Source organism: Mytilus edulis, chromosome 10 (assembly GCF_963676685.1).
Source record: "Mytilus edulis chromosome 10, xbMytEdul2.2, whole genome shotgun sequence".
NCBI classification, from domain to species: Eukaryota; Metazoa; Mollusca; class Bivalvia; order Mytilida; family Mytilidae; genus Mytilus; species Mytilus edulis.
In genome coordinates, this window is record NC_092353.1 from 24,466,605 (window position 1) to 24,484,329 (window position 17,725).

At 33.0% G+C, this 17,725-nt stretch overlaps 1 protein-coding gene across 1 annotated transcript in view; it reads left to right on the top strand.

Annotated features, from left to right (window-relative positions):
* LOC139490708 (snake venom 5'-nucleotidase-like) overlaps positions 1-16,980 on the top strand; it is a 32,198-nt gene extending 15,218 nt beyond the window's left edge. Inside the window, exons 3-9 of the mRNA XM_071277637.1 lie at positions 539-727; positions 1,896-2,093; positions 5,490-5,621; positions 6,530-6,652; positions 9,494-9,649; positions 13,225-13,428; positions 16,651-16,980. Of these exons, the coding sequence (XP_071133738.1) occupies positions 539-727; positions 1,896-2,093; positions 5,490-5,621; positions 6,530-6,652; positions 9,494-9,649; positions 13,225-13,428; positions 16,651-16,829 (1,181 nt within the window). The 3' untranslated portion in view covers positions 16,830-16,980. The remainder of the gene's footprint in view (positions 1-538; positions 728-1,895; positions 2,094-5,489; positions 5,622-6,529; positions 6,653-9,493; positions 9,650-13,224; positions 13,429-16,650) is intronic.
* Positions 16,981-17,725: the final 745 nt, after the last annotated feature.

Below are 17,725 nucleotides of genomic sequence, written 5' to 3' on the forward strand. Positions count from 1 at the left end.
TTTTCGAAGTCCACAACATTCTATGCACTGTTATATAATCTTTCTGAGTGTGAATATGTTGTCACTACACCCTTTTTTGCTCTAAAACCAGCTTGTTCTTTCCACAGGGTGTCATCTAAAGCATCTATTATTCGCTTGGCAATAACTCGAAGGAACGCTTTTGCAGATACAGATAGTAAAGATATACCTCTCCAGTTGTCGCAATTCTTCATATCACCCTTTTTAGATTAACTAGTAGTCCTTCTTCCCAGTCCATAGGTATAACTTCTTCCTCCCACATTCTACTAAATATTGTGTTTAGTATTGATGTTGTTGTTTCTTCATCTGACTTTAGGAGTTCTGCACTGATGTTGTCTACTCCAGCTGATTTACAATTTTTTGAGCTTGCATAATGCTTTCTTTCTTTCACAAAAAATAAACAACACAGGGGTAACAAAACTGTAAATAAGGTAAAGTCTAGAGCCAGCATAATTCATGTCTTTAAAGCTTTTTTGTCTTAGCATATATATACTTGTTTATCTTAGCATCTTAATTTTAGGTGACACGGTATCCTTTAAACCAGTAGTAGAGGCCGTCCGGAAAGAGGTTGTAGCGCTAAAAAGTAAAGGAGTAGAGATAATTATTGGAGTGGGTCACTATGGATATGGAAGAGACAAAAAGCTTGCAGCGGCAGTTGACGGGCTTGATGTACTCGTCGGAGGTCATACACACAGTTTTCTCTATACTGGTTGGTTGATATGAGCAAGCATCGTCTTACTGACTACTTTTGTTATCAATTTATTTTAAAATGAGGATTGATTTTAATTCTAAGAAGAAGAAAAATTGGCGATCTGAATTAAGATCCATATCGTGCTGCACATTTTCAAAGTCCCGAAAAATCGTTTTACATACGCAAATACCTTTACCTTACAGCGTTTGTATAGAGATCATGCTACACTTTTTTATATGAAAATTTTACTGTAATTGATCTATTGTTTTATGTATTTACATGTGCGATATATAGTAAAATGAATCAAAAGATATGTTCTTGGGTTGTTGGAAAAGGAATTTGTGTTTATCATTTTTTTGGTCTATTACTTACAAAGTGTTGTTTAACACCTGGTGAATAATTATGTACTTTATAGATCACTTAACAAATTGACAAAGGATAAGAGCAAACACTGTATCAACCAAACGAACGAAACATGAAATAATATGAGACACATGCAATACTCAGTTAAGGGTTTAAACTTAAAACTTAAATTAATACTTTTATTGACTTATGCATGCACAGAGACAGAATCAATTACTATGAATTTGTTTCAAATATTGGTCATTATCAAAATAACTTTCAAACTAAACTGATATTTACAGTATTACACCTACGTGTCTGTACTAAACGTATAATAACTAAAGATATTGTTATTCATTTTCGTATTCGATTACCTTCTACAAAGAATTAAATGGGCAATATCTTACAAAATTTGTCATCAACAGCAATATACAGCACTAATTAAAAATTATTAATATTTGTTGAATTTTTAGTCTTATTTTATGACTAAATTCAAGTCAGAGGTTTAGATAGCCTCAAAAACAGGTTTAATCTATCGTTTTCTACAAAAGCAAATGACTGTACCTAGTCAGAAATATGACAGTTGTTATTCTGTCGTTTGATGTTTTTACGGTTTTGATTTTGTCATTTGATTACGGACTTTCCGTTTCGAATTTTCCTCGGAGTTTGGTATTTTTTTTATTTTCTTTATTTTCAACTTTTTTTCTAATAGTCTAAGCAAATTTGCGATTTTCAATCTATGGGCGAAACAAAGAAAGGAATTCGGCATTACCTCTTTTCCATTGCAAACATTTCCTACCAAAAAAAAAAGAAAATATGATTACAGATTGTTTTAAAATTATAGGTAAACAGCCTTCAAATGAACAACCAGAAGGACCATATCCCACCATCATCACTCAAAGTAATGGTCGGAAAGTTCTCGTGGTTCAAACATTCTGGGCAGGAAAATACTTAGGATTCCTGAACGTCACCTTTAACAGTGACGGAGATGTAGACAGCTGGAATGGTGAACCCATACTTTTGGACAGCTCTACTGCACAAGGTATGCATTTCAACTATAATATGAAAATAAAAAAAAAGATACTAGACTAAGTATTTACATAAATTCGTCGATATGTAATTAGGATGTGTTTGGTTAGATCCACCATTTTCTACATGAACAAATGCCTGTACCAAGTCAGAAATATGACAGGTGTTATTTTTTCGTTTATTGTGTTTTAGCTTTTAATTTTGCCATTTGATTACGGACTATCCCTTTTGAATTTTCTTCGGAGTTCGGTATTTTTGTTATTGTACTTTTTGGTTGCACAATTCAAAACGATGGAACATCTTAGTCTAACAAACTGCCTGTTATTTATATCATATATTGTATAAAAACAAAGCTTTTCAACAAATGTTTATCAACACGTAACTTAAAGACTAGTGAGACTCGTGTACTTGATTTATTGATCATTGTGAACTTCAGTGATCAACTGGGATGAAGGGCGGTAAAATTAGACTGCTATTTTAAAAAGTGATTGAACAGGATTAAAATGTTTGCCTTGCAGCAGTCGCCTACCAATTCATCAGAGTTGTTGTTATGGTTCTTCATCGTGCAAAGCGTTGATTTTTTTTTACTTGTTGATTAAGAACTTTGTACTTATTTGGCTTTATAATATTTTGATATGAGCGTCACTGATGAGTCTAATGTAGACGAAACGCACGTCTGGCGTACTAAATTCTAATCCTGGTACCTTTTATTACTTTTTTCCCATATACGAGGCATTTGATTCTATGTCCCAATTTAAACCAGTAGTTGCTACGCCTTGCATTCTGAACAAACACAAAGGTCCTCGAAAAGAAGTTGTACCTGCTGTTGAAATATAGGATCAATTAGTAAATCATGACAGTCTCCGCGGGGTTCCAAAGATTTAGTACACATGGACGACCGGTTAAAGATAGATCATAGATGAAGAAGTATAAAAGCTTTGTCTTTCAGGTTGTTGATGCATTTCTAATGATGTAATTGATAGCGTGTAGTTGTGGTCATACCTTACCGGATAGCACGAACGGACGCTTAACGGATGAAAATAAAAGTTGTCCATTGACAAAATTGTTATCCGTTGGGAGTCTGTCGATGTACTGACCAAATATAATGGACCGTAACGAATGCATAACGGACACACATCGGATATGCAACGTACTAGAAACGGGAACGTACCGGACAAAAAGGATGTCGAACGTACATCCAACGGACGAATACCGCATTTAAACGTTCATATACCGGAAGCGTACCGGATAAAACGGATGAACAAGATATACGGAAAAATTAAAGGCGACAATAATAATACAAGTTAATCGCATAAATATTCAAAAACTTTTTGTTTAACTGGGTTTGATTTAAATTTGTTCTGCAAAATGCCAAAGGGTAGTGTCTGGCCTGAATAAGAGCTGTTTGATAGTGAAGATGTGCTCTTACTCTAAGATCGATTATGAATAATAAGAATTCATGACACTTAATAAATCTGACATTCCAACAATTGGCATTTCTGACGATAAATTTTATATTGGCATTTATCCGTTTCAGATCCGTTTATCATCAGTTTTATCCGTTATGCGTCCGGTAGAAGTCCGTTTCACATTCGTTCAACATCGACGTCGACAGATAAAACATACTCTAAACGGACATGAAACGGATATAGACGGACGTCTAACGGACATGAACGTATGGAAAATAAAGTTATCCGTTCGATCTATCCGTTAAGTTGTGACCGAGGCTTCAAGGACACATGTTTCAACAACTTCCCTGAAAGCTGCTAATTCATGTCAACTGATTAAATCAGCTCAGCTAAATCAACATAGATATCTAAGTGACTTTAAGTTAAAAGAACGAATGTAGGCCACATGTTAATAAAGCAAATTAGAAAATTACAGTTCTCAAATAAAAGAGGGACGAAAGATACCAAAGGGACAGTCAAACTCATAAATCTAAAACAAACTGACAACGCCATGGCTAAAAATAAAAAAGACAAACAGAAAAACAATAGTACACACGACACAACATAGAAAACTAAAGAATAAACAACACGAACCCCACCAAAAACTAGGGGTGATCTCAGGTGCTCCGGAAGGTAAAATTGATTTCGGTAAATATTTATACTCAGAAATGTTCATATTATTAATGCAATTTTGAAGACTTCTTAGAATGTATCTATCGCTAATATGTTGAAAATGACTGACTTCTGAATTGCTCCCAGTTGGTGTAATTTCATTGATCTATAATTACATATACATAAAACCAAAAGAAAAATTGAAATAATTATGCATTTAGATTTAAAAGAAAAGAAACAATAATGTCGTTAAAAAGTTTAATAATTGCATTGAACTTTCTTCTATTATAATTGAAATTTCTATACTCCAGAAGTATGCAAAGCAAATTGTAATTTTTAGAACATGTGCTCAGAATGTTGATAAAGTATAAGCCGAATTAATCTATTAAATTAACAACCACTGAAAAAGCAGGTTGCGTTACTAAATGAATTTGTTCAAAAAGAGAGAATAATTCATTTTCACCTTAACGGTTGATATAATTTTGATTTTCTATGGAGTTTCTGAATTTGTTCATAAATTGATGAATGACAAGATAAGTGATAAACAATCGATACATTGTAATTTCCAAAGATCTTTTTGGAAATACTTCTATGGAAATTATCCTCGACTACAGAGAGTCGAAGCATTCACTTGTGTTTAATATTGTACAAGCTTTCCCCAAAGGGAAACATTCTTTATTTTTGCAAATAACAACCAGAAAAGCATGTGCAACACTGATATGCAGTAGCGCAAAATGTATCTTATATACATGCCAACTAGCTTCCCAAAAGCTAGAATGCTTGTGAGCAGATCTCACAAATGGGTATTACCGCTCTCATCAACTTTACCACTTGACAACACTAATACATTGATAACATATTTTGTAATTGAAATCCTTAAAATGACAATAAAGAAATAGTAAAAACAAAACTGAATTTCGTGAGTAAAGTTTACTTTGATGCAAGATTTTACAAAAACGCGGAAAATGTGCAATGTTCAACTTGCCATCAACATCAATATTCAGTACTTTAAGTTCAGTAGAATATTTATAAGTACTCTTGACATCCAAGTTGTTCAATGAAAATAAATGTAAATACGCCACGATGAAACTGTATGCATTCGCATATGACACACACTGCAAAAAGGTCAAAAGGCGATAATCAACAGGTGTCAAATAAACGAAAATAAACGAAAGACCATCGGCGAAGAAAAGTCTGTCACATTTTTTGAATATTTAAAATGCTACCTGGTTGACAGAAAAAAAAAACCAATTAAGGTTACAGTATCACCACGGGACTTTTGAATCGAATACCAAAAAAATATTTGACGAAGTAAGAAATCCTATTTTCCTTTTTCTTTTTTTAAATAGACCCAGCCATAGAACGAATTCTTGATACCATGAAACCAGCAGTTGAAAAGGAAAAGAATAAAATTGTAGGTTACAGTGCAGTATATTTAGAAGGTGACAATAAAGTTTGCAGGCTTCATGAATGTAATTTAGGTATGGTATAATATTATCTGGGACAATTATACTAAGTAAACTTAATTTTTGTTTGTATACTTTGTATAGTGTTATTATAGTTATTTTGTTATTTTGTTATTTTGTTATGTTTTATATCTAAACATACCATGTGCTTGACTGATTGCTTTATAACACATATTAATTATGGTAATCTAAGATCTGCAAATTTGTAATTATTTTTTCCATGTTGAGAAATCTAGAATAGCACACCCTATACATTTGTGCTATTAGCATTGGTAACTAACTTAATTATTGATTAAGAAAACGGAAAAGTTCCATGAAAAAAACAGGGAGTGAAATGTAAAAAAGAGATTATTTTGGAAAGAAAGACAATTTCTCTCTTAAAACTGAGTTAAAATTGCAATTTTTGACATTGTGAAGAAGATTTATTTGAACAAATGGATTCGTACGGTAATTTTACATGAACGACAACATTGGTTTAAATGATAGAATCTTGTTTAATGAAAGGCAAACATTTTGTGGAATGCTTGAATTATTCAAAAAGATAACAGTATTAATTGACATTTGAAAGGCTTTTATGATCTGATACGTCTTATCAGAAAATTTAATTGAATTATAGACTCATTACGATGTGTTTACAAATGCAATAAATTTAATCTAGTAATATAAAATAGTGCTGTTTTATTTCTACATATGAAATTACTAACTGTTTTATTTCTACTTCTACTATTAAAGTACTAGCTGTTTGAAAATTAGAATTGGAGGACATTATAGAAAATCATTGCAATTCTTTAAAATTTATATAAAATTTTATTATATTAAATACTTTTAGTTAGTACAATTTACAATGATATTTAGTTCTGGTAAAAATACACTACTACACTTAGCACTAACTGTTATGAATTTGTCCTATTATGTTTTCAAAGGAAATTTAATCACGGATGGCATGGTCACTTTTCATGCATCTAGATATTCACAAAACGACTCCTGGACAGACAAGCCTATTGCTATCTTAAATTCTGGAGGAATTAGGAGCCCTATAGGACAAGGTACTAGATATTCTAAACTTATCGACTACTAACTATATAGTTCAAATTTAATAAACGCTCAATTAGATGTATAAAAAAAAGTGTGGTTACAGGTCAATGCGAAATAATAAAATTGAAAATAGAAATGGGGAATGTGTCAAAGAGACAACAACCCGACCATAGAGCAGACAACAGCCAAAGGCCACCAATGGGTCTTCAATGCAGCGAGAAACTCCCGCACCCGGAGGCGTCCTTCAGCTGGCCCCGACACAAATGTGTATACTAGTTCAGTGATAATGAACGTCATACTAAACTCCGAATTATGCATAAGCCTACGTAATAAAAAAATCAAAATATATATTCTAATCATAGTGGAATCAGAACAAGTAGACGTTAACCCAATGGCCATTTAGACACCAGTTCAGTCGTTACTAATAAAGAAAAAAGTGCGCACATTAACCTGTATTTGATAAGCCTGTCATTTTCCTTGTTTAAGACAAACAGTTTGAATCAATGGATGACACAACTTTAAAGTTTGAGATCAACCGTTCTTGTTCTATAGTCGCTTAGCAACAAAACATGTTATTTTAATGTATCGCTTTTGATATATTATGTATAAAGTAAACAATTAACCATTTGTTCTCTGTAAATATGAACTCAAATGTACATAACGGTAACAGGAGTATACCGCTGTTTTAATAGTCATAAACCGAAGTGAAAACAAATCCGGGTTACAAACTAAAACAGAATGAAACACGATTAACTATATGAGGAAAACAATAAAAAAAACATTGAACTGCAAAACTTTTTTTTTCAATTCAAAGTGGGTTCTCGTATGAATTTATTGATATCTGTAGTACATATATATATATATATATACAACTCGTCTAAACATCAACCCAACAATGTTAGATCTGTAAATTTGCTTTCGCAAATTTTTGGTTCTTCCCTCGCCGGGATTCGAACCCATGCTACTGTGATATCGTGACACCAAATCGCCTGCACTGCAGCCGTCCCGCTAGACCACACGACCACCTGGGCTCTCAAAAAAAGAGCTTTCGGTGGGCATGTGTTACCTTTCCACGTCAGTTTTAATCTAGCGGCGTACTACAGTACATGATATATAAGGCATGAAGATGTTATTGTTACAGATCAGCTAAATTATCTATAGTAAAGGATCCTACAAATTAATGTAAGATACAGTCACAGAAAATAATTATATTCATAAGTACGTCTGAGTCAGTGACAACCCTACAACAGATGTATCCATCGGATCGCCATCAATGATGGTGATACATGGCTGTGTACATAATGTATATACAACTCGTCTAAACATCAACCCAACAATGTTAGATCTGTAAATTTGCTTTCGCAAATTTTTGGTTCTTCCCTCGCCGGGATTCGAACCCATGCTACTGTGATATCGTGACACCAAATCGCCTGCACTGCAGCCGTCCCCCAAGACCACACGACCACCTGGGCTCTCAAAAAAAGAGCTTTCGGTGGGCATGTGTTACCTTTCCACGTCAGTTTTAATCTAGCGGCGTACTACAGTACATGATATATAAGGCATGAAGATGTTATTGTTACAGATCAGCTAAATTATCTATAGTAAAGGATCCTACAAATTAATGTAAGATACAGTCACAGAAAATAATTATATTCATAAGTACGTCTGAGTCAGTGACAACCCTACAACAGATGTATCCATCGGATCGCCATCAATGATGGTGATTCATGGCTGTGTACATAATGTATATACAACTCGTCTAAACATCAACTCAACAATGTTAGATCTGTAAATTTGCTTTCGCAAATTTTTGGTTCTTCCCTCGCCGGGATTCGAACCCATGCTACTGTGATATCGTGACACCAAATCGCCTGCACTGCAGCCGTCCCGCTAGACCACACGACCACCTGGGATCTCAAAAAAAGAGCTTTCGGTGGGCATGTGTTACCTTTCCACGTCAGTTTTAATCTAGCGGCGTACTACAGTACATGATATATAAGGCATGAAGATGTTATTGTTACAGATCAGCTAAATTATCTATAGTAAAGGATCCTACAAATTAATGTAAGATACAGTCACAGAAAATAATTATATTCATAAGTACGTCTGAGTCAGTGACAACCCTACAACAGATGTATCCATCGGATCTCCATCAATGATGGTGATACATGGCTGTGTACATAATGTATATACAACTCGTCTAAACATCAACCCAACAATGTTAGATCTGTAAATTTGCTTTCGCAAATGTTTGGTTCTTCCCTCGCCGGGATTCGAACCCATGCTACTGTGATATGGTGACACCAAATCGCCTGCACTGCAGCCGTCCCGCTAGACCACACGACCACCTGGGCTCTCAAAAAAAGAGCTTTCGGTGGGCATGTGTTACCTTTCCACGTCAGTTTTAATCTAGCGGCGTACTACAGTACATGATATATAAGGCATGAAGATGTTATTGTTACAGATCAGCTAAATTATCTATAGTAAAGGATCCTACAAATTAATGTAAGATACAGTCACAGAAAATAATTATATTTATAAGTACGTCTGAGTCAGTGACAACCCTACAACAGATGTATCCATCGGATCGCCATCAATAATGGTGATACATGGCTGTGTACATAATGTATATACAACTCGTCTAAACATCAACCCAACAATGTTAGATCTGTAAATTTGCTTTCGCAAATTTTTGGTTCTTCCCTCGCCGGGATTCGAACCCATGCTACTGTGATATCGTGACACCAAATCGCCTGCACTGCAGCCGTCCCGCTAGACCACACGACCACCTGGGCTCTCAAAAAAATATATATATATATATATATATATATACATTATCTTTGTAATTTTAGGAAATATATCTAAAGGCGATGTTTTAACAACAATGCCTTTCGGAAACATGGTAGATGTTATCACAATAAAAGGAAAGTACATAAGAGCTGCATTTGAACATTCTGTAGAATCTTACGATCCTATAGACAGACCAGGTGCTTTCCTCCAAGTCTCAGGTAATTAGTGGACATATAGTGGTTTAGAAATCAATTAAGATCGGATAAGATACAATAAGAATTTGTTAGATCATCTTAATTTCAGATTCCAAAGGGTCATATATAATAAACATGACACAAGTTATTCTATCACAAAATGATTAAATTATAAACTATTTACAGTATTAATTGTAGATCAAAATTCAGGTGTAAATCATTCCATCATGCATTCTCCTATAAATGTCAAAGAATCAATCGATAACTTCGGAGAATTGTATTGACCTTACTATTTTCAAATACTTTCAAGCGATTTTATCAAAACAAAAACATTTTACACTCAATATTAAAATGGGATAGGTATCGTTTTGTTGGGTGAATATTTACAATAGTTTCACAAGTAGCTAACGTTATTATTATTGTGGACAATTGTAACGTCCTTAAATAGGTTTGTCAACCAAGAGTTGATTTAGAGTAAACGCTTAATGGCACATAAATTGCGCCCATAATTAAAACAAGGCCTAAATTATGCTAGTCTAAGACTTTACCAAACCATCTTGAAAAAGACTAGAAAGAAATGGATACAACTAAACGAAGTAATACATGAAGTAGCATAGAAATCACATATATGATAGAATCGACGACCACAAGCATTCGATTTGCAATGATATGGCTACGATATTATCAAAATGGGAGAGGATACCAAGGGGACTTTTTATAACTATAGGTCGAACAGAAGGGCAATACTACGGTTAAAATGAATAACATAAGAGAAAAAAAAAACCTGCTAGTACCGTATGAAATTAGGTGCTGCAATAGTTCGACTAGAGCAAATCCAAAATGAACATATTGGTAAGGTTCAGCGTCTGGCGTACTAAATTATATTTCTGGTACCTTTGATAATTATCAGGACTGTTCAAATTGTTTTCTTCCAGTTATTAAATGTTACAACTTACAGTGCACTGGTTATTAATTAATCACGATGCAATTGCCTAACGTTTTCATAATAGCCTACTAATTGATCATCAGATTGCTACATCTCAGTATATATGCAACCTACGAAGGGAAATAAAACAAATTTCAGTTATATCCTGTGAAATAATCAGTTACATTTGCTAGAGGCAAAATTCGTTGATGTATGGCTTAATCTTAATTTCATTAAATCATTCTGCACAAAATAAATTAACTCATAAAACGAAGTTAGGTAAATATATTTTTTTATACAAGTTTTACAATTAATAAAATGGCATCAATATTGCAAGCATTTGTGTTAAAAGGAACTTCAAATAAATCCTTAAATCAAACCGATAAGAAAAGGTTGTATTTTGAAATTTTAACTAATCTTGAATGTTTCTAGACATAAGCAATTTTTTTAACAAAAATGCATGCAGACTTCTAATACGTTCAGGTATTTCACATCCAATTTTTTATGGAAATATTCTTTATAAAGCACAAAGGTGTCAGTATTCACCTCAGAAACTTACAAAACCTTTGAATAGACTTATTAAGAAAGGATATTATTACGATACTGTTGTCAAGTCATTAAAGATTGCATATTTTGGCGTTAATATTGAGTCACTGATAAGGTCTTTGCATCGGAACTAAACACATTTATTCTAATCAAAGCCTTAAAGGCTGTAAAAGCAATTGCTGTCATGTTAATGTTTGGGGACTTATATATAATAATTAAACCTGACATGAGTGTTGTCTAGTTAGAAGTACATGTGTAAGAAGGTTTTGACTTTATATAAATAAAAGACTTTAGCAGAAAGTCATTTTTAATATGCATTAACCTGTGTAGTGATTTTGATTTTACGATAAATGTATGAATGAACGATAATTTTATGAATGAACAAGAGCACCTGACCTCTTAAAGAAACACAAATTAAACATATAAAACCGTATTTAATAGGAGATAATTCAGTTAAATTTTCAATACTAAATCAACAACTGAAATGAATCCATATTTTGTTGAAACATCGTACGAACGGCGGAAAACGGAATCGCAGTTATAAAAATGTACTTTTTTTCACTCGGACTTCTATGTTATTTGATAGTCAAACGGTTGACCCTTTAAATACAAAAATACACCTACAAGAACATATTCTGAAACTTCTTTTTTTTTTTTTTTTTTTTTTTTTTTTTTTTTTAATTCTGAAACTTCTTAAATCCACTAACGTTTTTTTAAAGTTTCAAGCTATGTATTGCATTAGAAAACATACATAGGTGTTAAAGAATGACAGACCAGGAGCCTGTTTAACAAAATACTATGGCTTGATATGGGCGGAGTCTCTGATCTGGGTCACAAAGATGGCCATACGCGATAGCATAAAAGCAATTGCTTTAAAAACAGTTATTGGCATGACACGGGTTATGTTCTTCTCATATATGTTATGATGGTATGATACTAAACCCCTAACGTGAAGGATTGTGCCTGATGTTCATATGATGAAATCATAATCTTTCAGTCAGTTTAATTGAAGTCTGGAGCTGGCATGTCAGTTAACTGCTAGTAGTCTGTTGTTATTTATGTATTATTGTCATTTTGTTTATTTTCTTTGGTTACATCTTCTGACATCAGACTCGGACTTCTCTTGAACTGAATTTTAATGTGCGTATTGTTATGCGTTTACTTTTCTACATTGGTTAGAGGTATAGGGGGAGGGTTGAGATCTCACAAACATGTTTAACCCCGCCGCATTTTTGCGCCTGTACCAAGTCAGGAGCCTCTGGCCTTTGTTAGTCTTGTATTATTTTAATTTTAGTTTCTTGTGTACAATTTGGAAATTAGTATGGCGTTCATTATCACTGGACTAGTATATATTTGTTTAGGGGCCAGCTGAGGGACGCCTCCGGGTGCGGGAATTTCTCGCTAAATTGAAGACCTGTTGGTGACCCTCTGCTGTTGATTTTTATTTGGTCGGGTTGTTGTCTCTTTGACACATTTCCCATTTCCATTCTCAATTTTATACATATGTAGTACTAGTACTTGGTCGATATACATGCTGATGGATTGTTGTTGTCCGTGGTAAAAACGTATCCCATGTCGTATAACCACCAGGGCAATATCATTGACATTGTTATTGCCCATGGTACAACGTATCCCATGTCATATAACCAGGGTCCTACCATTGACATTAATATTGTTATTGCCCATGGTACAACGTATCTCATGTCATATAACCAGGGAACTACCATTGACATTGTTATTGCCCATGGTACAACGTATCCCATGTCATATAACCAGGGCACTACCATTGACATTGTTATTGTCCGTGGTACAACGTATCCCATGTCTTATAACCAGGGCAATATCATTGACATGGTTTAATAAGATCATTTTGAATATAATGTAGATAAACTTTAAATGCTAAACAAGAATAATTCCCACAACATGTTTTTCTGTACCATACGAACACAAGGATAATCAGGACTTATAATATTTCGATATTCGCTGAAAGCAGACATATACGTGCAATTTGGTTTGTACAAATATAAAAAGCAACGTTTATCTTATTTGCATAGTAGCAATAGTTAGATATTTAGATGTCATTGAAATAGTTAAAACAAATTAAATAATTAATGAACACCTTATGCAGGTATACAGGTTACATACGATTTATGCAACGACCCTGGATCCAGAGTTGTATCGATTTCAACAAGATGTGGTGACTGCTGGATTCCTAGATATCAGCTTCTTGACGACGAAAAGATTTACAGAGTGATTGCGCTGAATTTTGTTATAAAAGGTGGTGATGGCTATACCGTTATAAAGAATAATCTTATTCATCATACAGAGTTTAGTAAGTATCTCAGTTGTAATTCATCATACAGAATTTAGTAAGTATCTCAGTTGTAATTCATCATACAGAGTTTAGTAAGTATCTCAGATGTAATTCATCATACAGAGTTTAGTAAGTATCTCAGTTGTAATTCATCATACAAAGTTTAGTAAGTATCTCAGTTGTAATTCATCATACAGAGTTAAGTAAGTATCTCAGTTGTAATTCACCATACAGAGTTTAGTAAGTATCTCAGTTGTAATTCATCATACAAAGTTTAGTAAGTATCTCAGTTGTAATTCATCATACAGAGTTTAGTAAGTATCTCAGTTGTAATTCATCATACAGAGTTTAGTAAGTATCTCAGTTGTAATTCATCATACAAAGTTTAGTAAGTATCTCAGTTGTAATTCATCATACGAAGTTTAGTACATCATACAGAGTTTAGTAAGTATCTCAGTTGTAATTCATCATACAGAGTTTAGTAAGTATCTCAGTTGTAATTCATCATACAGAGTTTAGTAAGTATCTCAGTTGTAATTCATCATACAGAGTTTAGTAAGTATCTCAGTTGTAATTCATCATACAGAGTTTAGTAAGTATCTCAGTTGTAATTCATCATACAGAGTTTAGTAAGTATCTCAGTTGTTATTCATCATACAGAATTTAGTAAGTATCTCAGTTGTAATTCATCATACAGAGTTTAGTAAGTATCTCAGTTGTAATTCATCATACAGAGTTTAGTAAGTATCTCAGTTGTAATTCATCATACAGAGTTTAGTAAGTATCTCAGTTGTAATTCATCATACAGAGTTTAGTAAGTATCTCAGTTGTAATTCATCATACAGAGTTTAGTAAGTATCTCAGTTGTAATTCATCATACAGAGTTTAGTAAGTATCTCGGTTGTAATTCATCATACAGAGTTTAGTAAGTATCTCAGTTGTAATTCATCATACAAAGTTTAGTAAGTATCTCAGTTGTAATTCATCATACAGAGTTTAGTAAGTATCTCGGTTGTAATTCATCATACAGAGTTTAGTAAGTATCTCAGTTGTAATTCATCATACAAAGTTTAGTAAGTATCTCAGTTGTAATTCATCATACAAAGTTTAGTAAGTATCTCAGTTGTAATTCATCATACAGAGTTTAGTAAGTATCTCAGTTGTGATTCATCATACAGAGTTTAGTAAGTATCTCAGTTGTAATTCATCATACAGAGTTTAGTAAGTATCTCAGTTGTAATTCATCATACAGAATTTAGTAAGTATCTCAGTTGTGATTCATCATACAGAGTTTAGTAAGTATCTCAGTTGTAATTCATCATACAGAGTTTAGTAAGTATCTCAGTTGTAATTCATCATACAGAGTTTAGTAAGTATCTCAGTTGTAATTCATCATACAGAGTTTAGTAAGTATCTCAGTTGTAATTCATCATACAGAGTTTAGTAAGTATCTCAGTTGTAATTCATCATACAGAGTTTAGTAAGTATCTCAGTTGTAATTCATCATACAGAGTTTAGTAAGTATCTCAGTTGTAATTCATCATACAGAATTTAGTAAGTATCTCAGTTGTAAAAACTGACCATCACATATAATATATTGAATATATCAGGCAAAAACGAAAGGGAATTTGGTATTGTCATTGGGAAACTATATGTTAAACGTGAAATGACTAACAATGAAAACGTTCGACTGCTACTGAATTCAATGCACACAACACTTATTATCTTTTTCCTTGGAAAATGCCTGTACCAATTCCGAAATTGTACATGTACCAAATTATGCCGTTTTAATTTTGCCAGTTTTTTTATAGAGCTAACCCTTTTTGAATTTGCCTTGGCATTTGGTATTTTTGATATACTATTTTTAGGAGTCTTTCTCATTCAAGATATAATAGACATTATTAAAGTATAAATGAATTAGACGTTTTGTTTGTCATTAAAAGATGTACTTCGAAAACACAACATTTTCCTATGATATTAAATCTTTTGATGTTTCTACGGTATACACTACACTGCCATATGCTTAATTGAAAGATCTACTGCATATTCTCTTGAACAGAACTTCTACCAAAAAAAAAAAGGATTTGTAGATAAAGATCTCCTTGTTTTTGAGCCATGATAATATTTATTTTGTGGAGAACCACACTGATTCCAAAACAAATACACTGTAGATGATTTCATCAAAATGCTATATTTTTTTATTTGACAACTTTATTTGTTTGGTTTTGTGGATTTGTGTTTGAATTCATAAAAAGTTGGCATTTATTTGGGATACTAATTGTGCACTCATACTGGCTCACTTGTTTGTACTCAAATGACACAGCAATTATCATACAAAATCTCTAAATTATGGGAACGCGATGCACTTACAATCACTTACGCAGCCCGACACAATTAGTTACATAGTGTGCTAGTGACCTAATACGGTATATATGGGGTCATTAAATTCCATATGGGGTGAGAGCGAAGCTCGAATTCACATATGGAATTTACTGACCCCATATATACCATATTAGGTCACCAGCACACTATGTAACGAATTTATCTAACCGACTATCTTAAGTGTGCAATTTAGACTAGTGACCTATCAAAATAAGCAAGTCTTCAATACTATTGGTATTAATAAACTACTTTCATTGATCCTACAAAGACAGATGCCAGCAATAACAATTTAATAGGTTTAAATGTGTTTTATGAATTTATTTCAATCTTAATCATCAATTTCTTCGTCTGTTGAAACCTTTAAGATTTTTCTCAGTACCGTTTTGTTTTTATAAAGGGACGCAACACCACTACTAACCGTGTATGACATATGCCCCGGCTCCCTTTTTACCTAATATGGAATAGAAAGGGACGTAACTCCACTACTAACCGTGTATGAATTAAGTCCCGCCTCCCTACTAACCTTATATCAAATATACACCGTCTCCACGCGGACGCTTTTAACCAATCATATTCCTAGAAATGTATAGGAGGTAAGATAAAATTAAATTCAATATTAAATATTGAATTTATATTCATGTGTAAACTCAATGTTATTATCATACTGTTACATTTATGAGGTATTTAATATAGGAACATTACGGATGTTTACTGAATATCTAAGTTAAAGCACTGGCTCTCAATTGAAATTAAATGTAGATTACAAAAAATAAATCAACAGGTTAAATTTTTGTATTAGCACATTCATTTTGTTATATTTGCACATCTTTCGAAATTTATTCTTTTTTATAATTTCAGATTCCTTGGACAGTAATGTATTTATTAAATATTTAAAATCAAACAAACCAATTACCAAAGGTGTAGAAGGAAGAATAACGATTCAAAATGACTGTATAAACTCTTCATGTACCATTAGCCTAAGTCTATTATTAATTGTATGTGCGTCACTGATGAACATTATGGAAAAATGGTCATGATGATAAGATCAGCACTAGTTTTTATTTTAACATCGTTATCCATTGATGAATGTGCTTATGTTATATTTGTATGATTTTGTACTTTTGTACTTCAATTAAGAATAAATGTCACTTTTTATATATCACAATAAATACAACATTGTCTCCTTTTTTGCATGTTTGTTTTATGTATGTAGCGTTTGATGTTTTGGTACTCTTCGTACCCAGTGAATTTCCTTTTGGAAGTGTGCACTACAAACTTGTTTTTTATTGTCACCAATAATAACATGTTACATATCATTTTGTCAGAGATAAATATGATATTATAAGACATTTGAACAGAAAAGAGGTTTCGGTCCAATATTATACGGAGAACGTGTTTACAAATAAGAAGCATCAGTAAATCCTGTTCAACCGACATTTAAATTCTCTTTTGATATATTTCATACTTGTTTGGCTTTATAAATATTTTGATATGAGCGTCACTGATGAGTCTTATGTAGACCAAACGCGCGTCTGGCGTACTAAATTAAAATCCGGGTACCTTTGATAACTATTTACAATCATACAAGAGTGCTCACACCGAAATTTCTCGCTTCCTTTACTAACCATTGCTTTTATGTTGATAGTCTTGAATAAAAAGCTTTACTACAAGTATCACAAAAACTTAATATGATATAAGAAAATGAGGAAAAGGTCAGATAAACCAAACGAAAAAAGCATGTACACCTTACAATCATTATATTCACCAAATATAGTTGACCTATTCCTAATAGTTTCTGAGAAACCGACCAAGATAAATAAACATTGCCGAATGTACCATGAAAATGGGGTCAAAGTAAGATTATCCATGCCAGACAGACATGTACACCGTACAATCAATATTTGCATTAAACATAGTTCACTGCTTATAGTAT